A 25,617-nucleotide genomic window follows, 5' to 3' on the forward strand; every position below is an offset into this window, starting at 1 on the left:
AGCTTCGCGAAAGACCCTTTAAACTGTAAAACATACATCCTAGTAAAAAGAACTCTGCTCTACATTTTTGAAAACAACATGGTGCATCGTACTGGTTCAATGAATAGATAAATTCCAACTGCTCCTTTAGTCCAAGTTCAATTCGGAATAATTTTTGAAATGAAATACCCCTTTCGAAATAACTCGAAAAAAGTAATAAAAACACCAACATCATTTTTATATTACAAGATTCATTTTTATTCATCATTCTTTTCTTGTATATAATATATAATAATTTTTTTTGTAGATTTTTTCATGTTAATTGTTTTTTGTGTTTTTTTTTGTTAATTTTATTTTTTTGCAAATTTAAGAATTAATTTTTCTGAATGGGTTTTGTGTGTTAGTTTTATTTTTTCTTAAATCTAAACTGAGGGGAAGATATTTCTTGCTTTTGTTTTGTTAGTAAGTGGGTTTTAAGGGGTAGGAGTGGTTAAGGGTGGAAGTTTAAATTTATATAATTTTGGATGAAGGGTTAAGATGTTTTAATGCATTTTATTGCATTTTCCAGCAATTCTTTTCTTCATTTTGGGTATGGGTATGAGTAGGTTAGGTGGTAGGGTTGGAGGGGGAACAATTATTATTACAACAATGAAATTTTGAATTTTCTTTGTTTTTTTTTGTTTTTCTTTCTATAAATTGTGTAATTTTATTTTTTGTATTTTATTATTTTTCTTACCATGACTTAGTTTTTACTTATACATAATGTTATAAATGAATGTTTGAATTTTGTTTTTTGTTTTTCTTGTCTTTAAATTTACTTGTTTTTGTTTTTTATTTCTCTTGAAATGTAATCCTAAAATTTGTTAAATTTATGTTTTTTTTAAATTTTTACTTTTCGTGATATTTTTTTTTGTTTATATATTTTGCTCCAAAAATGTCAATTTTTATGGGTTATTTCTTAAATTGAATTTTTTCGTTTGACTATTGATATTTTTGTTTTTCGTTTATTATTTTCGACCATGACCTCTTTGTTTAAATATTTAGTTCAAAAAATTTTATTTTTGGATGTATTCATTGCCGGTGTGGAATTTTGTAATATAGACTTAGATTAAATTTATTATTTTTTGTTTTTTGGTTTGCTTACACAGTATTTACGCAATAAAAATTATAATAATTATTAGGGTGATTAAATTTATGTCTTAAGTTGTTTTTCCAGTTGTATGTTTTTTTTCTTAATCTTAAATTTTAGTTTTAGTAGAAAGAAATTTGACAGAGGGAATTTGTCGAATGCTAACGGGATGGAAGAAAAGTTTTGTTTGATAATTTTAGCTGTTTTTTAGTTGTTGGATGTTATAAGGACGATGGGGTAATGTTCGGTCTTCAAACGGTATTTGGTGAATAAAGTTCAAAAAAGGGCTTGCGAGAAAAAATAATTAAATACTTATGTTGTATTTATTTTTACCGACTTAATACTTGGATCGATACTTTTGCTTCAAACTTTTCCTTTTCATTTTTTAAAGTTTTGTAACAAAAAAAAAATATCATTCCAAAGATTATCAATATTTAAAAACCAAAAAAATCTAAAAACGTGAAAACTTTGAGATTCAGACTTTTCATTGACATTCTGTTAAAATTTTGTAAGTTAAATCTATAATAGCTAAGAAAAAATATTATTGCAGTTAACTTGTGTTAACCTTTTCTCAACGCAAGAATCAATTGCATTTTAATGTTAACATCGTTTTCAAGGAACTTTAAAAATGGTTAAATTTTGACACAACTTTCTCATCTGTCAAACAATTTTTTTTTAAGAACAGATTTGAGTTTGTTTGTCTCAGGTCATTACCTTCTAAAATATTCACAATAGCTATTGACAATCAAAATGTATGTCAAGTTCATTTTGACAGCTGTCATTTATATCTTTCTTAACTTTCAAACCGTTAACATCTCCATACCCTTGTGCATTTATATATGACAAAATAATTGCCACATGAAAGATGATAAAATGTATGAACCAACGTTTTTTATTTTTGAGTTATATATCTTCACTGACAGTTGACAGCTCTGTCAAAAAGCTGTCATCCGCCCCAATCTATGGGTGATTTGTATTTTTGTTGTTTTTGTTGAATTGTAAAACTAAACAGAAAATGAATTTGTTGAGGGAATTTGTAGTGAAACTTATGGTGAAAAATTAATTAAATATTTATTTATTTAAAAAAAGAAAAAAAAAACTATTTTCTATTTTGATTATATTTGTTTTAAAAATAATATATTTATATTTTATTGTTCTATTGATTTTTGATTTTTTCTTCTTCTATTTTCAGTTAAAATCGCATTGTTTTCTGTTGTTGTCCCTTTCTTTGCTTTATATTTTTATATTTTTCATTTGTTAAGGTTTTGGTGTTGATTTTCCATTTGTTATATGTTTTTTTAGAAAAGTGAGATTTTCAAATAATAATAATAATTTATATTCTATTGATTTTTTGTTTTGTTTTATTGACTATTGTGGTTTTTATTTTTCTTATTTTTGTATTTTTTTTGTTTAAATATATAATTGTACTATTTTTTGTTGTTTTTCTTTATTTAAAATGTATTTAACTGTGAGCTGTACAGAAATAATTATTTATTGAGTTAAAATAAGAAACAAGTTACAGAAAAAACAAGTTTGAGGTTTTAATGATAAACAAAAATTTATTAATCAAATGATAAACTTAAACAATATTGATTGCATTTTATAGAAAAATAAATTTCTATTTGTTGTATTTCATTTAGTTTAAGTATTTTCATTCTTTTTGTTTTTTCTGTAAAAATTTGTTGTAAATATTTAAAATTCTCACTTTCATTGTTTATTATTTTTTTATTTTTTGGTTTTGTTCGTTTTTCAATCACATTTTGAAGTGTGGTGTGTTTTATGTTTTACTTTTTTGTTTGTTTGTTTTATTTTACATATTTATATTAGCCAAAGAAGTTCCAGAAGAAGAAATTTGATGAAGAAATAAATCTATTGTATTGTGAGTGAGAGATATGTGTAAATAAAAGCTTTTTTTGTTGTTAATATTTTCATAATTAATTAATTAATTAGATACTTGTTTTGTTTTTTTGTTTCTGTTTGGTTTTTTGGATTTAAAATAAGAAATATTTTCAATTAAAAAGTATTGTTTTTTAATTTGTTTTAAATTTAAATTTCTTATTTTCCTTGTAGTTGGTTTCATCTATTGCAATAAACGTTCACAGATATACATATATAATATATATCTATAGTCCATTTCACCTTCATATATATATATATATATGTAAAGATATATAATTTAATAATATTTTATATACACAATATAAATATTTTTTTTTTATTATTTTTATTTATGGTTTGCATTAAAAATAATTCAACAGTTTATTAAAAATTAATTTTCTTTGTTTTATTTCTCTGCTATTGTTTTTCTTTTAATTATTAATTCATGTTTTTTTCATATTTTTATTTAAGTTTCTTTTTTTTGTATATAAATAAATTCCTTACTATTGATTTGATCTATGTGTGGAGTGTGTTTGTTTTCTTTTTTATATATTTGTTTATATAAAAAAGAAATATCTATTTTAATATAATTATTATTAACATTTGCTGTAACTTAGAGAGAGAAAAAAAATAATTATAAAACAAGTTTTCTATTTTTTTGTTTTTATTTTCATTTACATCAGTTTCGATATTATTATTTTATTTGTTTTTATTTTTTTAAATATTAAGTTGTATAAAAAAGATTTGCTTTTATTTTTATATTTAAGTTTAGTTTTTTGTAATTTTTTTGTTTATTGTAAATTGTTTAATTTACGGTTTTGCTATTTTTTTGTGGTTTGTTTTGTTTTTTAATATATTTTTCTTTCGGTAATCTGTTGCTTGTAAAAAAGAAACTGGTAAAAGATTTGAATAAATAAACAATATTTAAAGTTATAGTTCTATGGCACATTGTTGCAAAGAGTTGAATTCATACAATTTTTGTTTTTTAAAATTTAAAATAAAAAGTTGTTGCTGTTGGTTTCGTTTTCTTTCTTCTATTTTAATGTTGTTGGATTGTTGATTTAAAAAATTGATGATGTGTGTATCTTTAAAGCAAGTTTTTAAGGTTACTGATTGATTGATAACAAATGCATATTATAAATAATATTTTTTGGAAAGAAATATTTATTTTTTGTTTACTGTTTTCAATATTTGTTAGTTTAAATATTGTAGAACTATTGAAGGTAGGTATATCACATTTTAAAGTAAAAATTATTTTAAAATAAAAATGTTGTTAAACAAAACTTTAATGAATGTAATTAGGCTACGTCTGAATGTTGAATAATATAAATTTAAATACATAGTTTCCTTCTATCAAAAAGTCGCGAATAGCTTTTGGTGATCAATTATTTTCCACTATCATAACTAAAATCTTAAAATAAATCTTTGAAGTTTCCTTTGGGAAGAATTAAAATGAACTATGCAGGTAACAATTTTGAATGAGACAGTCTAGAGCAGCAATTTCATCTAAGTATGAACTTGAAGAAAATTGAACTTAATTGTTTAAATTTTGTGTCAAGAATGTTTAAACATGAATCTGTTTCTCTGCATACAATGGAACTTCTTTAAAACTTAATTTTTTAACTGGGTAAACCTTACAAAATGGTCTGACCAAACATTCTCGAAAGCTTCATTTAATTAATTTTTAAAAAGGATCTATGTCATTCAAAATTCTTTATCGATTTTGAGTCCTTAATCAATGTTAGGACCTCATTCTATTTTTTTTTTAAGGAGAAATACACTTGAAAAAATAACATTTCTCCAAGAAACCTGAGTGAAATTCAACCAATTATTCGTGTGTATAATTAAATCGATTAAATACAAAATTATTAATTAAAATAAAAAAGAGAAAAACATAATTTAAAAAATCTTCTGTTTTAAGGCGCATTTGAAGTTATTATTATTATTTTGTTTTCTGTTTTGCTTTATATTTATCCTATTGCAAATTATAAATATTCAATTATTATCTATTGCTCGTTAAAAATATTTTGTTTTCATATTTTCTGTCTATATAATGCAATAACTATTTTTCTTTAAATATTTAAGATAAAATTGTTTTTTAAGAAAAATAAAAAATTACACAAAAACGTGAAAATTAAAAAATAATTACATACATATTATGAAAAATTGTACGAATTGATTTATATTGTTTTTTTCCTATTTCATTTGTCTATTGTTTTGTTTTTTTGTTTCCTTGTCTATTGTTTTTGTTGTTGTTGTTGTAGTTTTGATTGTTGATTGAGTGAGTGGTGAAAAATAAAAATATTTTCATTTTCTATTTGTTTGGTTTTTTTTGTTTTGGTTTATTGTTTTATTTATTTTTCTTTTACTATTTTGTTTACGGCTATTTCAATGTATATGGTTTTTTTTGTTTGTTTTGCTTATTAAATAAATTTGTATATATAAAATAACGGCTTTATTATGTACACATAATATTCATTTGTTTTGCATTTTTTTGTTTTTGTTTTGTATTAATTATTACGAGGTAGCACAGATACTTGCTTATTTATTAGCTATTCATCTTTTGTTTAATATTTGTTTTATTTATAGTAGAAGATTTTTTATTTTATTGTTTATAAATTAAAAAATAAATTTTTCTTTTATTTGCATTTGTTTTAACAAGGAACCATTTAAATAACAATTATTAGCAAATAAGTGAAGTTTAAATAAAAAAAATTAAAAATATCATTTTTCCAACAACTTTCTATTTTAAGGTAAAAAATAAAACTTGCAGATTCAACATCTTTTTTATGGTTTGTTTCATTGAGGCTATTGTTAACAAAAATAATATATTTCGTTTCGGTATAATATATTTTGTTTTACTTTATTTTATTTGTTGTTTATACATTTTGAATTTGTTGCTATTTTCTTTTGTTTGCTGTTGTTTTTTTTTTTGTTTGGTTGTATTGTGGAGCGTATTTGTTTTTTAATTTTATTAATTATTTTTATTATTTTTTAGTTTTATTTCTGTTGCTTCCGTATTAATTTACTTATTTTTTAAATTTCTTGTTTGTTTGCAGTTAAAGGTTTATTTGTTTTAATACAATTTACATCATACATAATAATTATAGATATATGTTTTTTAAAAAATATTAATATACACATTTAATTTAAATTTAATTTATTTTTGCTTTAATACGCATAATTATATGTTGATTTATTTGTTTAATTTACTTCTTTTCACAAATCAATAACTATTGCAATTTAAAATAGTAAAATTTAATACAGTTTAATTTAAATTAAGATGTTTTAAGTTATTTGTTTGTTTTGTTTTGTTTTTTATTTAATTCTGTTTTATTTTGTTTTGTTTAGTTGTAGGTAAGTCTTATAAACTATTATCACTATTGCAGAATGCGGTTGTTTTGTTGTTGTTGTTGTTTGTAGGCATTTTATTTTTCTTGTTTTATTTTTATGTGTATATTGTAAGTGTGGATTTTATTTTTTGAGTTAATTTATTTTTGTTTTTGAATTCGGATTCATATGGAATGGAAACATAATAATTTTGTTTAAATAAAATTTGTGGTTAGAAAAAAATATTTAACAAAAATAGTAACATACTAAATGTGTCATGTGTTTTTAGGTTGTAGATCTTAAGAGACAATAAAGTTTTTAAAATCCTTCAATCTTTGTTCTTCAAGTATCAGCTTGACTTTTAAGACCATCATCAGTCTCAAAGATAAAGAAAAGCAAAGATTCACATCAAGGGCATCCACGTTCTATTTCTTAACTTTTATCATTTGAATATCCGATGGGGTATTTCTCCCTCCAAATTACAGAAGAAAAATATTAAAATCCGTTTGTCTTTCAAGACCAATAAAAAACCTTTAAAATATGACACATTTTTGTAATACAATTTTTGTAACTAAAATTATTTTGAGAGAACTTTCAAAAAACTATGTGATTGTTGATGTTTTGTTTTTAAATTTGTTTTTTCTTAAATTTATATTATTCAGAATATTTAAACAGCATGAAGAAGTATATCATTTTAGTTTGTTTTAAAGACATAAAATTAGTACAAAGAATTATTCGATTCAAGACCAAAACTAAATACTTTTTTTATTTTTTTTTTCGATTAATTCTGCCATAATTGTGGATTTTTGTTTTCCAATAAATTTGGTTACGTAGATTATTAGAATAATTCTTTTGTGTTTTTTGTTTTTTTTTTGTTTTTCTGACAATGTTATGTATATTTTTTGACTTAAATGCTAGGCTCTTAGTTTTTGTTGTTTAATGAGAGTAGTTTAATATTTTTGTTTGTTTTAAAAATTAATTTTTAAATACTTTTGTTTTAAAATGTACTTCGTATATTTAGTATGTATTTTGGTTATACAAAAAGATGGGGTCGATTCATTCTCTCGCTCTCTCTTGTAATTTATGTTTTGTTTTTATTTTTTCAAAAAACGGGTTTTCATGAATTTTTCATAAATGTTTTTAATTAATTATTATTCAAATGTCTTATATTTAAACAAAGAAAAAATCTACCAAAACATAATAATATCGAATTTTCTCCACACTCGGTTTGGTATTAGTTTTGTTATATTGAATAACTTAGTATATTTTATTTGTTTTTGTTTTTTCTTGCAATTAATTACTTTTATTTATTTTCTTTTTAATGTATTTGTACTCTTTGTTCATAATCGGGCTATTTTTGTTGTTGTTGTGTGTATGTATTTCTTTTTTTTTTAATATATTTATAGATTTATGTTTATTTTTTTGTTTAAATTTATTTTATTTAATTTAACTATTTTGTTGTGGTTTTAATTTACATGGTGAAAATTGAACACAAATTGATTTGATAAAATTATAAAAAATGGTTATAAGAGGCCGAAAAGTTTGGTGAATTTTTGGATGTGCTTTTCATGTTTTCTGGTACTGAGTTTTGAGTTTTTTTCTCATTTTACTTTGTTTTGTTTTTTAAGTACAAGTTTGAGATGTTTCAAGTAATTATTTGTTTGCTTTTTTAAAGTTCAGCGTTGTTTTTTTTTTGTTTTTTTTTTTTTTAATTTTTATTATTGGAGATTTTTCGAATTTGATTTTCTGTTTTGTTGTTGTTTGTTCTTTCTTTGAATTGCATATTTTTGGAGCCGAAAATTATCTTTTCATCATTTTGTAATTTTTATTTTAATTTTTAGTGAATACTTTACAAATCTACTTAAGTTTTTTTTTTGTTTATTTTTTTATAAAATGTTAATTGCATAATTTTGTGTTTTTTTTGGTTTAATTTTTGTATCTTTTTTTTAGATTATATATCAAAAAGGATTTCCTGGTATTTACAATTTGAATTTTGTTGAACTAACAAAAATAATAAATTTAAAGCAAAAAAAGTAACAAGAAGAATGTAAGAACATAAAATATATAAATTAATAAATTAAACGGAGTTCAGTATTTTGTTGTTTTGTTTTTGGTTGTTAATTAAAATGTTATCCTTAAAAATTCCTCTCATTCATTTATACGACAACGACGACGACGACTTAACCATATTTTAGCAATTTTTTTTCCTATAAAAATTTTGATTAATTTTATTTATCATTTTTTTTCCTAAATTTAGATGCAATTTTAATTTTTAATTTTAATTTTTTGCTTAAATTTTGTTATCACAGAGACTTTCAGTCTAAAATTTGGCTTTTATTGGAAATGTTGGAATTTCTAAAAATATAAATAAATAATTTTTGTTTAATATTAATTTGGAATAATTTTGAATTTTTCTTCCTTTTAAAATTTTCGTTTTTTTTAACTTTATTTTATAAAAAATTAACAACAAATTATAATTAAATAAATTTTTGCTAAACCTTCTAACCATTGCCAAATATATTATAATATATATACATATACGACGTACTATACATGCACTACCCCAAGACAGTTCCAATAAAAGCATCCGTTCCGAAATGTTTATATTTTTTTCCTTTAACGATTAATAGTTTTTTTTTCTTACTTTTTTTTAGAATTTTCTTTAAATTTAGATTATTTGTCAAAAATACTTTTTTCCTTTTTCAATTTTTTCCTTCTCTTATTTTTGTATGTAATTTGTTTTTCATATATAAAAAATTTTGACTAATTTTTAATTTTTAATTTTTATATCTCCAAAAACGAAAACAATTTTTCCTAAACATTTTACTTTTTTTCTTTTGTCCCATAAATTCTCCACATTTCTTAACTTTTCTTTTGTTTTATTTACCTATTCGAATCCTTCTTTTTCAATCACTCCATTTATTAATTAAAAATTAAAATTAAATCAGAACGAAATTTAACTGAGAAGAAAAAATAAAAATAATAAATAAAAATACAAAATTAAAATATTTCAGTTTTCTTTATTAAAAATCAATATATATAATTTTTTTTTCATTTTTTACAAAGAAATAATAGTAAAACAAATGTTTTTATTAAATTTGTTGTTTTCTTTTTCTTTAAATAAAATATAAAAAGTAATAACATAAATGCGTAAAATTATTGAAAAATAAAAATAAAATAATCATATAATTATATATTAAAAATCATAATTGTTAGTACTTATTGCTTATAAAGTATAAATTAAAATAGAGGAAAATAAAATTAAAGTAACATTTGAGACTTTCTTAAAATTTAAATGTTAAAGTAAATTATTTATGTATATTTAAAAAAAAATCATAAAATAAGAAATATGTAGGAAGATATTTCAATTGAAATATTATTGATTTTCTTCATAGTTAAAAAAAAAAACAGCTTTAATGACTAAATTCTAAATCACGACAAAAATTTAGCTTAAGATCCAAAAGTTTGAGAGTTACGTTCTCGTTTTTTAATTTGTTTTAAATTTTATAAGGATGCGTATACGTTGTGAATTTTATTGTGCTTGGCAGAGGATGAATGGTGTTTACGGATAAATTTAGATAACACCGTCCTTTTCAACATTCGAAATACCTACGATAAATATCTACACTCTTTATGGCACCTGGATAAGGACGATGTTTGAATAATTTGTATTTTATTGTTACTTTTTGCCGAGTATTTTTGTATGAGAGGTTTGAATTATTTTTTGAGAGGCGCAGTGTACTTTTTTGCTATTGTTTTTTAAATATTATATAAATCAATATTTTCGTGGATTTATTGTCATATTATTGTAAAATAATAACTTGTTCTATTGCATAAATTTATTTGTGGGAAATGAACTGAAAATTGGTTAAGGCAAAGTGGCGCCCTACTCAGAACTCAGACATGGTTAAAAACTTTAATATTTTATAAAAGTTTTCTTGGAATTATTATGCTATTGTTGTGAAATAATAACTTGTTCTATTGCAGTAATTTTTATATGGGTAATCAAATGACAATATTAGTTCAAGGAAAATGGCGCCCTACGTAGGACTGAGATATGATTGAAAAACAAAAACATTTTAAAAATACGTTAGATTGGAGATATTATGATATTATTTTTAAATAATAACTTGTTCTATTGCAGTATTTTTTTGTGTGGATAATAAATTGAAAATTAAAAGCTTTTAGAGACACAGAATATGTTGGACAGAGATATTATTAAAAAAGTTAAATATTTTTAAGAGTTGACTTGGAATTATAATGATATTGTTGTAAAATAATAACTTGTTGTTCTATTGCAGTAATTTTTATGTGAGAAATTAACTAACACTTAAACATTTCAAAATAAAAACACAAATTAAGTGAAAGTCAAATGGCGCCCTACAAGAAACTGAAAGAAAACATTTGTAAAAAGTTGACTTAGATGTTTGTATGCTATTGTTGTAAAATAATAATTAGTTCTATTGCAGTAATTTATATGATAGTAATAAACTAATAATTTGAGGTTTCAAAATAAAAACCTCGAAAGAGTTTAAGTAAAATGGCGCCCTGTGGAAGACTTTAATATGATTTAAAACTAAAACATTTTCACTTAATTGACTTGGAGATATTATAATATTATTATAAAATAATAACTAGTTCTATTGCAGTAATTTAAATGTGGATAATACAATAATTATCAAAAGTTTAGAAAGAGTTAAAGGGAATATGTTTTTTTTAAATTGAGTTGGAGTTATAATTGTTAAATAATAACTTGTTCTATTGCAGTGGTTTTTATTATGGTTACGTAAAACTAAGACAAAAATACAAAATTTAATTAATTAATTATGTTTAAAAAGTTAAGATCGATTATTGTGATATTCTTTTTAAATAATGATTAGTTCTATTGCTGTGATTTTGTGTGGATAATGAACCAATAATTAGAATCTTTAAAATAAAAATTAAGTTAACGCCAGATTGACGCTCAACGGAAGACTGAGATGATTAAAAAATGTTCAAATCTTAAAAAATTGATTGTGAATTATTATGACGTTATTGTTAAATAATAACTTGGTCTATTGCAGTAATTTTTATATGGTTAATAAAATGATGATATAAGACGTTATAAAATAAAAGCAAAATTAGAATTAGTTAAAGTAAAATGTCGTTCTAGATAAAACTATGATATGATCAAGAAACTATATTAATTTCAAATATTTTAATTCGAGTCATTTTGATATTATTGTGAAATAATAACTGGTTCTATTGCAGTAATTTTTAATTATGTGGGTAATAAAAGTCTTTAAAATAAAACAAAATAGGGCCTAAAATTTGATTAAAAATGTTAATTTTTAGATACTATTAAAAAAATAGTCCTTGAAAGTCACAATTTAGAATTGTTTTAAATTTGTTAAGTTTAAAACAAGCCATTCAAATGTGACTCATTTTACAAAATTTTGAATTTTCTTTGTCTTAAAACAATGGCGCCTAATGCAAGAACTCAAATTTTTGAAACGGTCCATTGAATTATTGAAGAACCGTCCTCAAAGATTTGTAAAAGTATATAACATGAAGTAAAGTAACTAAAAATTGTCATTGTGTTGAAATTTTTCAACTCTTCGGAAAGTAACCACGCCTCTTGTAAGGATCTAAACTTATTTGACCAACATCACAACCTAGCACAATAAATATTTGTTTGTCTCAACTAACATTGATAATCAGTAACTTTTACATTACAAATAATATTAATATGAATAAAGTATTTAAATTATAAAATACACAAAAAAATAATAAATGACTGAATTTAAGCTGCGCTTTTCATTTACAAATAATCTTAAAAATTAAAGGAAGAAAATAACATAATTATGTTTTTATTTTTTAATAAAAATAATATTTATCTCGTGAAAAATAAAATAATTAACATAAATTAGGAAAAGATTATATAAAAAAATTCATACAAATTAAAAACTAAATAATTATATTTAATAAAAAAGAGGAAAAAAATATTTATATAATATTCAGTATAGTAAAAAAAATTAGTTTGATTTAACACCTAAAAATAATTATATTAATTTTTGTTTGTTCTTTAAAGAAAACACAAAAACAAAACTGTCTACTTTCACATATGCAATATTTATATTAACAAATAAAAAATAAAAATAAAAATCAAAGAAATCAAATTTTCATTTGTTCTGAAAAAGTAATACCATTGAAAGAACTTTGTAGGTCTACATAAAATATTTGTTTTCTTTTTTGTTTATAAGTATGTTTTTGTTTTTCTATATGCATGTAGTGTATTCTATTTTGTTTTTTTAAATTTAATCCAAAATATTGCTGATCTTTTTTGTTTTTCATATTTATTTAAGCTGTTCTCAATCATTATAAACACGCTTCGCAAAATATTCATAAATTTTTGTTTTGCTCATTTAAAATGACAAAATAAATTAAAAATGAAAATTATTAAATTAAGAGGAAGATCGTATTTTTATATATAAAGAAAAAAAGAAGAGAAGAAATATTTTATAAGATAAACAAAAGAAAAAACTAAAAATCCAGAAAGTAACAATTTAATAATTATAATTATATAAAGTTTAAAGTCCTTTTCTAAAAGACTAGCGTAAAACTATATCAATTATTTTTTGTTTTGTATTTAATTATACAAATATGTAATCTTTTTGTTTTCTGTTTTGTTTAATATTAATATTTATAATAATATTGTATTCATATGTGTGTTTTTTTTGTTTGTTTTATATTATTACCTTTTTTTTAGTATTTTTTTATACTTAAGTTAGTATACAAGAGTCCTTATGTGTATTCTGTTGTTATCCTTAAAAGAATTATGTTTTATTTTTGTTTGTTGTTTTTTGTTTAATTTTATTTTGGAATCCTTGCAAATGTGATTTATGGTTGTTGTGTCCTTCTTTTTGCGTTTCTCGGAAATTGCTTGAATTTTGTTTTTGTTTTTTAGTCCCCAAAGTTAATTTTTTTTTTAAAACACTTTTTTGTAAATCGTTTTTTTTTTTAATTTTTTAATTTTTTTTTTGATTATTTCTAAAGACTTGGGTGGGTAATTAGGGTGAAAGTGTTTGTGTTGTTGTTGTTGTTTTGATGGAGGTTGTTATCCAATCCGATGTCTTAGTATCATAGAGATCCGAATATTGAGTGAATGTGAGGATGAATGGGAATTGCATGTGATATTGTGGTAGATGGCGCCACTGAGTGCGGTGGAAGGAGCGATGTTGTAGATGTAGGAGGTGCTAGAACATGTCCACCACCACCACCACCAGCACCGCCGCCGCCGACCCCGTTCGTTGTAGCGCCTTGAGGTAATGCTGAGGGCGGTAATGATATTGATAATGTGACGGTGTGAGCAGTTGCGGCAGCAGCTGCTGCTGCCGCTGAGATCGCTGCTGTGGGCACGGGAACTATAGATGCTGACTGAGTTTGTGAGGCTGGCAAATGCACTGATGCCGATTGCACAGACTGTGGTGGTGGCGCTGCCGGGGGTGGGGGAAGTGCTAGCGACACAGCGGGGGGATGTCACTGTGCAACGACGGTTGTAGTATTCTGTTGCACTACCCCAGGCGCAATAGAATTCGCCACTGTTACCACAGTACCACCACCACCACCAGTGGCTCCATTCGGAGGCGCAGGATTACCATTGTGAACTGCATTGGGCTGCTGTTGACCCGGTTGTTTTTGTTGTTGTTGAACTGGCTGCTGCTGTTGTTGTGGTTGACCCGGCTGACCTTGTTGTTGGGCGCCAAACGATTGATTGAACGGTGATCCATAGCATTGTGGGAAGTAGAGTTCGTGTTTTACGGGGCCCATGCGTGGTATGATGTTCGCTTTGCTGTCCATGTTTGTGAGGAATTGAGCGGCGGTTGCTGCAACATTCTTTGTGTCATTCGACATATTGTGATTGACTTGACGACGCGCCTTCGATGAATGCGGATTCATGTGGTTGTCGATGTGTTTTTTGACTTCTGCTTCGCTGGCAAAACGCCGTCTACAGTTTGGCATTGGACAACAGAATGGTCGATCACCCTGTTAAAATAAAATTAAACATTAGAATTTTATCATTTAGAATGTAGTTAGAATAATATTGACTAGAAATGGCGCCCAATTGAGGAATCTTATTTTCATATTCTTAATGTTGAAAGTTTTGGAGAAAATTTGAGTCATAATGACAATATTAAAGATTTACTTAAAAGAAGCAGAATTTTAAGGGCAACGATGGTTGAGTTCAGTTTTTGAAGGAAGAACATTGATTCAAAGTTTGTCTGATGAATTGATAGGCAGGATTTTATTTATTATGCACATAATTTTTGTTAAAATCAGTACTATTAAATCTTGATATTTTTTATAATGGCGCCCAACGTGGGACACCAACAATATATCTGAACAATATTGTGCACATCAAATGATGCCAAAAAGGAATTTTTATAAACAAAGATTTATAGAGAGGTGGTAACTTAATTTTCAGAGCTTCTTGTGACTTGGTAAATTATATTTTATTTTAAACATTACAACTACCTGGTGAGTCCTTGTATGTTGATCTAGTATCGCCTTCTGTCGGAAATCTTTGCCGCATTGTGAACATTTGTACGGTTTCTCACCAGTATGAATTCGAATGTGCTAAAAAATAAAACATCATTTAGAAAAACGATATAAAATAAATAGCTGCTTATTTGGAAACTTACCTGATTCAAAATAGTCCTTTGCCTGAAGAATCGCGGACAATATAAACAACCAAATGGCTTCTCATTCGTATGTATTCGCAAATGCTGCGTCAAATGTGATTGCTGACGGAATCGTTTGCCACATTCCGGACATGGATACGGCCTTGACTCGATGTGTATACAACCATGTTGCAGTAATGTTGTCTTCTGTTTGAACTCCTTGTCACAAATAGGACATCTCACATAAAGTGGCATACCAACTGCACGACCATTTTGTATAACATCGGGCAGCAATTTTTGCCCTACATCGAAGTTTAAATGGCATTGAGTTAGTTCATGGTTTTGCAATAGCGATTTGTTATACAAAAACTCACACTTACCTTTGCCATCTTTGAAGTATGAAGGATAATGCATGCCGCCATTGCCGTCCGGTGAGAAACACGCTCGAGATTCGGGCGTTCCTTGTGAACCATCATCCTGATAGCCAGTAATATCGTTCTTTGTATCAGTCTCATCACCGGGAAACGGTACATCTTGGGGCCACAACGTCGGATGGGGTCCATTTTTGAAGATGAGATGCGGTGAGACATCTTTTGAAAGTAAAAGGGAAGAAAATCTTTTGTTAGTATACAATTGAGAAGTTGTGAAAAAAGAGTGTTGATGTGTGTGTAAAAAGTGCGTTAAGCCGTTCAGAGAAGTTAGTGATAATTTTTTTCTGTTTTTTTTTTAATTTCTTAAATGGATTTCAAAATTTGGAAAAAAATTCAATAAGTCAGATATTCTTATTTTCTAGATGTTGTTTGGATTGTTTTTGTAGTTAAGATCAAGGCGAGTGCGTTTTTTTGAGTAATTTATAAAAACAATTAATTTTGTATGAATACATTTTTTATTTAAATGGCGCCCTATGAGGGATCTTAAAAGCAAAGCAAGAGGAGCAGTTCTAGATGGCTTCAAGCTTTAAGTATTTTTTAAATACCTTTGCTTTGAAAGAGTATACAAAATTGTTTAAACATTGTCAATTGATTACAATCTGTCATTCAAATATTTTGACAAACGTCTGAATTCATTGAATACTTCTTCGAATTATAACCAAGCTCCTTTCAGTTTTCGAAACTAAAAAAAAATGACATTTAACTGTCATAATCGAAATAGACCTTATCTGTCATTTTTATAAATGAATTTACTTCAATCGTTTGTCACTTTCTTTTTAGACTTCAAGTTATGTTTTTATATTGAATACAAAACAGTTTGACAGCTATCTCTAAGTCATTGGATGCAATGAAAGTGACAGTTAGAAAAACAATCTTACTTGTCATTAAACTGTTTGACATTTAAGATATTGCTGCCGAAAAGTGGCAATAAATTTAATTCGTTTTTTTCAAATAACGTCACTCGCCTTTAACCGAAACAAAATTAGTTTTGAACCAAAGGTAAAATTTTTAAAAATTTTGAAAAGAATTTTGGATTTTTGAAAAATCAATTATGCAAGCCAGAAATAGAATTTTTTGAATTTAAGTCGGAATTTCGAGTTTATTTTTCCAAACAAAATTTAAAAATTGAGAATTGAGCGAAAACATTCGTGACTTTTTCATTTTTCGGATAAAATTTCGGATTTTGGATTTTTTTTGATTCAATAACTGTCGCTCGCCTTGGTGGGTGCGCACATGTTGATTGAGGATGGCCTTCTGGCGAAAGTGCTTGCCGCACTCTGGGCATGCGTAGGGCTTCTCACCCGAATGGATGCGAATGTGCTGATTGAGGATCGCCCGTTGCCGGAAACTGCGTGGACAATACGCACATGAAAATGGTTTCTCGTTCGCATGGATGCGCAGGTGCTGAGTGAGGTGTGACTGCTGACGGAATCGTTTGCCACATTCGGTGCATGGATACGGTCGGGCATCTGTATGGATGCGTTCGTGTTGCAGTAACGTTGATTTTTGTTTGAAGTCCTTGCCGCAGGTTGTACATTTGAATAGACGCAGATCGCTGTGTGGCTTGATTTTTTGTGAATTCGGCGTTGGGGTGGCGTTGACATTTTGATGCATGCCACCATGTGTTCCGTTGCCGGAATTTGAAGCACCACCACCAGGTAGGAGATCGGGCATTGCATATGCCTCAAGGCCGCCATTTTGATCCATCGACCCAGCCATTCCGGGCAGAACTGGCTTGTTGAGATAGTGCAGAGGCGGGAAGCCTGGTGGCGCCAGCATTGCACCTTGCGGGCCGCCTGGGTGTCGCGGCGCATAGTAGCCGAGTTCGGCACCTTGCGGCGGATTGAAGGTTTGGTCATTGCTTTGCTGTGCTTGGTTATTTGACGCCGGATCGACCGATATCGGTTGTGGATCGTTGGTACTTTGGTTTGGGTTTTGTTGTTGTGCGGCGTTCTGCTGCTGTTGCATTCCAGCCACCTATGAAAAAAGACAAAGATTAGGTTAGAATTGTTAAATTTGGTGGTCAAACTATTTAAAAGTGGGGGAATTTAGGGTCAATGGTGTTTTTTAAAAAAAAATTACCTCAATCCTCACCTGACTCATGGCCACATCCTCCTCACCACCTCCACCATTTGCCCTCTGCGGATACGGACTCGTTGACGGCGACCCCTGTTGCTGCTGCTGACGCACGTTTGCATTATTGTCCCGCGACTGATCGACCTCACCCGACGGACTGTGCGGTTGTTGTTGCTGTTGTTGCTGCTGCTGTTGTTGAGCGGCCACCGCTGCAGCAGTCGCTGCCGCAGCCGCAATCTGGGGTGAAGAATTTTGAGCATTCTGTGCTGCCAGATGCGTTTGTGTGTTTTGCTGGATTGCCGGATACATATCCGTGCCCCATTGTGCTGCCGTTCCACCCAACGCTGCCGCATTCCTCTCGGCAGCTTCCTGTGAATCTTTATACAGAACATACGGCTGTCCCGTGTCTTGAGATATGCAGTACATTATTTGACGTGGCACTTTAAGACCAGCCGCTATGCACGCCGCAAATGATGCGGGAAAATTTATCGCCATCGCAATTTGTTCCCGAGAATTTTTAATTTGAAACTCCTTTCTCTCGTCCCTTTTTCGTCCTGTTTTCTATCTCTTTTCTTCCTTCTAATTTCTTTCACTCAATATCTCGCTAAGATTTTGGTGTTTATGTGTTTTTGATTTTAGCAAGATTTGTTTTTCATTCGTTTATAAGAAAGGATTATCACTCTGTTGTGTGTCATTTAGAAATAAAAATTATAATTTGTTACTTCTTTTTGTTTGTTTTTTTGTTTTTATACGTATAACGGTGTACAACAATATTATTATAGATAATTATGTTTCAAAAGTTTTATTTTTTTAAATTTAAATTTTTTTGTTTCTTTATTTTCTACGTGATCATTGTGTTGTTGCTGAATTTGTTTCTGATTTGGTATTGCATATGTTTGGATAATTTTTCAGTTTTATTTTCTTTGAAATATTTAAGCATGTTTTTATAATTCGCTTTTGTTTGTGGTTCTGGCGTGGTTATAATTTCCATTCAGAAAATTCCAAGTTCTTTCTTCAAACTGAAAGTAAAATAAAAATTCAGAAAAATTAAGTAATTTGTCGTTAAATTTAAATAAAAAGTTACAAAATTAAATATTTAAAAATATGTTGTTTGAATAGTTAAATACGTTTTTTTAAACATACATAATTAATTTTTGAGCTGTTAAACAAACTTCAAAACAGTGACCGCGATTTTGGTGAAATGTCAATACTTAGAAAATATTTCTTAAAAGGCTGTTTTAATACAAAACTTCATGACACTTCTCTTTCTTTTCAAGAAAATTTAAGCTTTAAAATATTTGTTTAATTCTTTGTATTACATAAAAATGGCGTTTTCGAAAAACCGTTAAAGCCCACGCTTTTGAGAATGACATCTACATATTTGTTTCTCATTTTGGGAAGACAACAGAGTCACTCTGTGTAATTAAATCGGACAAGTTATAAATGTTTTCAAGATCTCAGAGATTTTCGAGTTCATACAAATTTCTCACTTTTGCTGTCAGAAATTTTGAACTAGAGCTTCCGTTTGGAGTCACATTACGTTACATTACGTTCGTTTCTTTACGATGGTCAAAGCTCCATTGTGATAGCATGCATTGAATTCCTATGGCTGAACTCGTAAACGTCAGGTGAAGCCGAAGCTGTAGCGTGTTTGTGATTCAGCCATTATAAACTGGCCAAATAATATATTATACGTATAAGCTATCTGGCAATTCTCCAAAGTGTTGTATGTCAAGTTTGACGTTTACAGACAACATTTTAAATAGCTCACTGTATAAAGGCTTTCGTTTGGAGTACTTTAATGCTCGGAAAAGACTGATCTTTAAAATATTTTAAGGCCACCTGCACACGTATCACTTTCTGAAAAACTCGCACATAATAATTAATTTAACCTTTATTTCAAGAAAATGAAATAATCAAAGTTTAAACCATAAACAAAAAAATAACGAATACTTTATTTATTTTTCTTGGCTTGACTTCAAGTCTTCAGAAAAATGGTATAGAATTTGAGTATGAATTTTCGGTTTATGAGTTTGAAAAAATCTTGAATACAATCTTCGAAATTTCTAAAATAAATAATGCAATACATTCTTAGAATGTACAGGAAATATTGTAAAGTTTTTCGATTTTTAAGTACCAAAGAATTTGAAGTGTGATCTTCGAAATAACCAACATTTACTTATACTTGTATTAAAAATTGCCATAAATTCTACCAAGACAAGTCAAACTTTTTGGATTTTTCAGTTCAATCTTCGAAATTTCGATAATTCAAACAAAGTTCTTTTAGAAATCGATCTTAAAAACCTTTTACAACGAATTCTTAGGAAAGTAAAAATTAAATTATTGAAAAATATTTCATTCGGCTAAAATTTCATATGAAACACTCTTCCTATGAAATCATTATTTCAAGGCCTTCGTATTTGAGTATATCAAATTAAATTCACCAAACACTCGCCGGCCGCCGATATAATATAACGATCAGGGATTGGCTTTAGGCGGTCTGGCGAGAATGGCGACAGCAAACCAACACAATCATCGCATTATTATTATTTTTTTGCATAAATCATTTCGTAATTTCCAATTTACGATCTCGTATATTTGATGTTTTATTTTCTCCCTGGCTCTGATCCGCCTCAATTCAATAGAATTATGTATAGGCATAAACAAAAATTGTCGCGTCGTCATAATATTGGTCGCCTTAACCGGAACGACGATGCTGTCTGCATTTTTTATTTCTATATTTGAATATAAAACAAAAAACCCACTATCATCCCATCAACGATCAAAATTCAGAAATCGCACATTAAAAAATCGATCGAAATCTTTTATTTTTGTATGTCCCAATATTGTCGAGCTGTCAAAAACTAAAAGTCAGTAGATAATGGAGTTCTGTCATTAGTCAAAATCAAAACAAATGTCATCTAACCGAACGACTGGAATGATTTACAGTTCTTATTATTAATCTAGGAATTGTGGCAAAAAAATTAAAAAGAAGACAACAAATTAAGTACCATCGAATAAAATCCAGCAATTAATTGTCATAAACAACCAACTCAAATGACATAAACACCTTCAAACTTGCTAACGCTATGTGTTTATACATTTGACACATGCTGATGGTGGTTTGGCACGGCCGGCCAGGCGCGGCGCTGCGCAGCAGAGGAGCCCGCATCAAGCTATATCTTATCAGTTCAATGCGGCTGATGCGACAATGACGGAATGGCGCGTATATTCTGTTCATGTAGTCGTCGCTCGTCCGTATTGTCGCTGTCGTCGTTGTCGTCGGCATGGCAGTTGATTTGCATAATTTTCTCCTGGCTTTTGTCGGAGCCGTTTTGTATACAAAGTTACATGCCATCAGTTCATAATTTATTTTCATTTTATTTTGTTGTTGTTGAATAATTCAAAACCGATATAAAGCGAGTATAAGAGTTGATAGTTTTGTATATGACGGATATACATTATGAGCAGCGCAGCGTTAGATACCGAGTATATATTTTATACATTAATTATTGAAAAGGCGGGAAGGTGAGGGGGAGTGGTGTAGTGGCGACTGCTGGCATAATAGAGTGAACAGAGCAGAACAATCAGCCCACCAACCGACATAGTTTAAAAAAAGACACAGTGCAAGTACAGTACAGTGGGAAAATTAGATGTTAGAAAAGAAATTAAAAAAGAGATAATTGTAGTCTGAAATTTAAAAAAATACTCCTTTTAAAACATTTCCAATTTTACTGTGTACTTACAGCACTTATGAAAATCAACCTCTTTAAAAGTAACACTCTGCAAGAATTAGCCATTTTGTCGTAATGTGAATATACCATTACCTTTTGCAAATGGTGTCAAATGTCATTACACTTTCACAGCGATTTGGCAAACGGATACCCTAATTATATAATGGATCGAAAGCTCAAGTTGAAATTAAGTTCAGATTTTAAGGCCCAACTATAATAGGCATAAGCAAACATAAGCTTATGTCAAAAACCCATCGAAAATTCACTTAAGTTTTGTGAAATTACTGCATAGCCATAATGCAATTTCGCTCACGTATCTACATGTCAGATTTTACTTATGCGGAAACTGAGAAAAATTGAACGAAACGGAACTAGGCTCATGTTCACTCGTATTGAGATTCTTTGTATTCGCACGTTTACTTATTTTATTGAATTTTATGTAGCTTATCTGTATATCTGTCAAAACACAATTTTCTTTGAAAATTGAACTTTTTGAAACAAATCTCGTGAGTACAACTAATGTCAATTTTGTAAGACGAAGTTTAAGCTAAAAACTTTTGTTTTTCAAGATTAAATTGAGTAAATCATCTATAAGTTCTTTAAATTTAATTTTTTGAACAATACAGCCTTTTGTGTTTTGACATATGAAGCTTTAAGTGTTGAAATGAAAACATAACACAATTAGAATGGTTTTTCAAAAAGCACTTGGCCCCACTGTGTAGTTTAACGACGACGACGACGCGACGGATGAACGACTCGTCGTTCGCGTTACAAATTATGTCTTTAGATACTCGCACAGATAATATTTACGATGACTCAGGCCCAGGCACTCAGGGGAATTTCTGACCGCAAATAAAAAAAGAATAAAGACAGAAAATACAACCACGACAGAAAAACGAACTAGCTGATTTGCATTTTGACCATGTTTTTGGCGTATACAAAAAAATCATATATATTGTTGTAAATTCAGCGTAATAAACTGAAGAGTTGACCGCATCCAGTCACTTTATCAAGACAAACTCATTAATCAACCAGAATATGTTTGTTGTATAAAATACGCATAATTGTTGCATGATTGTTCCTTCTCTTTTTTTAGCAAAGGCGCTTGTACCTAGGTGAGTCAGTGACGTTTGGAGTAGCATTCAAATTATGTCAAAGGTAATTTACATGTAAAGGTAAGGTCCGAAACGTTTTATATGCTTTTAATGATTAATATTATTTAAGCATTTTAAAATTGAAAGTATTTTCAGTGGAATACTAATTTGTGGTCGTTTTCGATTAAATTATAGGTTTTTCCCCCCGGAAAGAATAGAATTTTAATCTCAATCGAAACCAGAAGTGTTTGCAAACTCAAACTAAATGTCAAACTCGAGTCGAACTATAAAGTATATTTTATGTAAATCCATGTTTTGGTTCACAGGAAAGTTGACATTTTTGTTAGTAATAATGTAAGTGGTTTCATGCAACCTAAAGAGCTTCTTTTACACTTCTGATGCCATATTTTGTATAATGAAAGTAGTACTAAATTAAGAAAAAAAAGAGGCGACACTGATAACTTCCCATCTCGTCTGTCGATTTGTCTTGCTTAAAAGTTTGTAGGGTTAATTTGCCCTACTATTTTTTATAAAAAATCTACTGAATATCGAAAGCAATATTTCCTGTGAAATAAAAAAGTTTGAAGACAATATTTTTAATTTTTGAGAAGCTATTTGAGTGGAAAGTAAATTTTTACCAAGTTTTAGTATTGTTTTTTAGTTAGGCTTTTAATTTTTGTAAAAAACTGTCCATTCGATTTTTCTTAAAATTTTACCAGATGATAAAAACGTTATTTTTCGTTGCACAAAATTATTAGGGGGATAAAATTATTTTCTATCCGTAAAATTTTCGAGTTGACACATTTTTTTGCGTTTTGTTTTGATTTATAAAAAAAGCGTTAATTGATTTTTTTTCAAAAAATATACTTCTTTGGTATCACGTTTGGTTAGGTTAGGTTGAGGGGATGACAGTTGTACCGTCACACTTAGATCAATACAGATCCATTGTGATACCGGTGAGCATTGCTACACAAGCTAATAAGAAAAACCTATGTGTTCAGTTAATCAAGCCATTTATAGGCTTTGACGAAGTTCAGAATGTTAGTAGCTGGCGTAGTAGAGAGTTCTACCAGAGAGTTCTTCTTGCCGAAGAAATAGTTGCCAAGCAGTTTCTTCCTTTTATAGGAGAGTGCGGGACAGTGACACAGAAAGTGCGGAGTGTCTTCATCTACCTCCTCGTCACCGCATCCTCTGCATAGATCATCTGAACTGATTCTCATCTTTTTCATATGATAGCCTAACAGACTAAGTCCGGTGATTTTGCTTACAAGAGATCGAAGTGGTCCCTTGTGTAGCTGCTTCTTTTCGTTTTTTGTTTGTTGAAAAAAGGCTAAAAAGATAATTCTTGTAGTGCCGCCTTTCCACCTTTCATCGGGCTTGATAATTATTCGTTTTGCGATTTCCTGTTTTAAATAACCTTTAGAAATGCTAACAAGCTGAGCTTGGCTTACGTCAAGCATTGACCCTAATCTTGCTAATTCATCGGTTTTCTCGTTGCCTAGTATATCGCTGTGACCTGGGACACAGCAGAGCCTAATGTTGTGCTGTGCGCCAAGAACCTTAAGCTCTTCGCGGCAGCATGAAACAAGCTTTGATTTTACCTTAGTTGCAGTAATCGCTTTTATTGCTGCTTGGCTATCAATGTAAAAGGTGCTATCAGCTCATGGTATCGCCATCATTGATACCTTTTTAGCACCTGTTTTCACTGCCGCGACCTCCGCTTGAAGACGCTACTGTAGCTTGGAAGCCTAAGCGAGGCGGTTAACTTGAGAGATTCAGAATAGAAGCCTGCACCTACACCAGCTATTGACGATTCACTGGAGTATGGTATATTATCTATGTATATTTCTCTGCTTGGGATGAAAGCCTGGAATGGTTTATGAAAATCAAGTTCGGGTATTTTATAGTTGTAGTACTATGACCCATAACTTTATGAAGGATTTGGGCATGTCCTATGGAATTGTTTAACCAGACTTTAGTTTGACTAGGTCTCAGGGTGCTTTGGGCCGCAGTTGAACAAAGAGTTCTAGGAGAATTAGATAGGGTATAACTTCCAGTCCCGCATTTGGAGTGGATCTCGTTTGTCCCGTAATGCCAGTGCACACAAGTCTTTGAATTTTTGTCAAAGTTTTCAGATTAGTGCTCTTTTCTAAAGCTTTCCACCATACCAAATTACCATAGGTTAGTATTGGTCCAATTATTGCCGAATACATCCATCTGATAATTTTAGGGTTTGGTCCCAGTTTTTCCCGAAAATTCCATTGCAGGAGTAAAAGCAATCGATGCCCTTTTGAGTCTATCTTTGGTGTTCAGGCTCCAGTTTAGTTTTTTATCTAAGATCACACCGAGATACTTTGCGTGATCAAAGATTTTAAGAGGGTAGCCTTCAATTCAAGGTATTTTAAAATCAGGTATTTTGCGCTTGTTAGCAAATAGCACTAGTTCTGTTTTAGCTGGTTTGACAGTCAGCCCACAGTTCCTAGTCGATTTGCTTACCAACGAGAGGGCGTATTCGGTTTGTTCACTTATAGTGGGTAGGAACTTGCCAGTCGCTAGTAATGGAAGATCATCAGCGTTACCTATTATCCTTACTCCACTTGATTTCAATTTAGAGAGTATGCAGTTCATGACAAGAACCTAAAGTAGCGGTGAGAGAATTCCACTCTGAGGTGTGCCTCTGGATGTGGTTACTCTCACCCTTTCTTCCGCTAGCTCAGAGTTAATTTGTCTCTTTCTGAGCATACACATTATTCACTGTGTTATTGCTTTTCGACTTTGTGGTCGTCCAAGGCTTGCTTCACTGTTTTGTTCTTCACGTTATTGAAGGCTCCTCAATATCCAAGAACGTTGCATGGGTGGATTCCTTGTCATTCAGTGATTTTTCTATAACCTTGACAACACTGTGCAATGCTGTTTCAACGCTTTTTCCTTTAATGTAGGGATGTTGAAATTCCAATATGCAATCCGGTTTCAGGGTGCTTCGGATGTGTATATCAATTAGCCTTTCAAAAGTTTTCAAAATAAACTATGTTAGACTAATGGGTCTATAGTCCTTGGCCACCGTATAGCTAGGTTTACCAGCCATACCAAACCAGGGTTGGTATCACGTTACAATATATTATATAAAATTTAATTCAAGTCTCTAGCGTTTTAGTTTCATGAAATATTTAAGTGTAACCAAAACGTTCACCTTTTTTTAAACTGCTATGGGCTCGGAAAGTCCAACAATGATTGTTGAAAAGCCTTTCAACCTTGAACGCGTTCCTCTTCGGTGTGGTTTTTCAGCTGGCAGTGTGATAATATTTA

General features: G+C 29.1%; 1 protein-coding gene across 15 annotated transcripts in view; it reads right to left on the minus strand.

The window, feature by feature from the left end:
• Positions 1-210: 210 nt before the first annotated feature.
• LOC129939153 (zinc finger protein 250) overlaps positions 211-25,617 on the minus strand; it is a 149,694-nt gene continuing 124,287 nt past the window's right edge. For 7 of the 15 annotated variants that reach the window (XM_056047040.1, XM_056047041.1, XM_056047046.1 and 4 more), the window contains 5 exons: positions 17,490-18,502; positions 16,625-17,384; positions 14,998-15,566; positions 14,831-14,932; positions 211-14,341 (listed from right to left, as the gene is read on the minus strand). In XM_056047040.1, coding sequence (XP_055903015.1) covers positions 13,835-14,341; positions 14,831-14,932; positions 14,998-15,566; positions 16,625-17,384; positions 17,490-17,978 — 2,427 coding nt within the window. In that variant the 5' untranslated portion in view covers positions 17,979-18,502 and the 3' untranslated portion in view covers positions 211-13,834. Of the gene's footprint in view, positions 14,342-14,827; positions 14,933-14,997; positions 15,567-16,624; positions 17,385-17,489; positions 18,503-25,617 lie in introns of all 15 variants that reach the window. The other 8 variants (XM_056047054.1, XM_056047053.1, XM_056047052.1 and 5 more) reach the window with 8 other exon arrangements.

The sequence above is a fragment of the Eupeodes corollae genome, chromosome 1, assembly GCF_945859685.1.
Source record: "Eupeodes corollae chromosome 1, idEupCoro1.1, whole genome shotgun sequence".
Taxonomy (NCBI): Eukaryota; Metazoa; Arthropoda; class Insecta; order Diptera; family Syrphidae; genus Eupeodes; species Eupeodes corollae.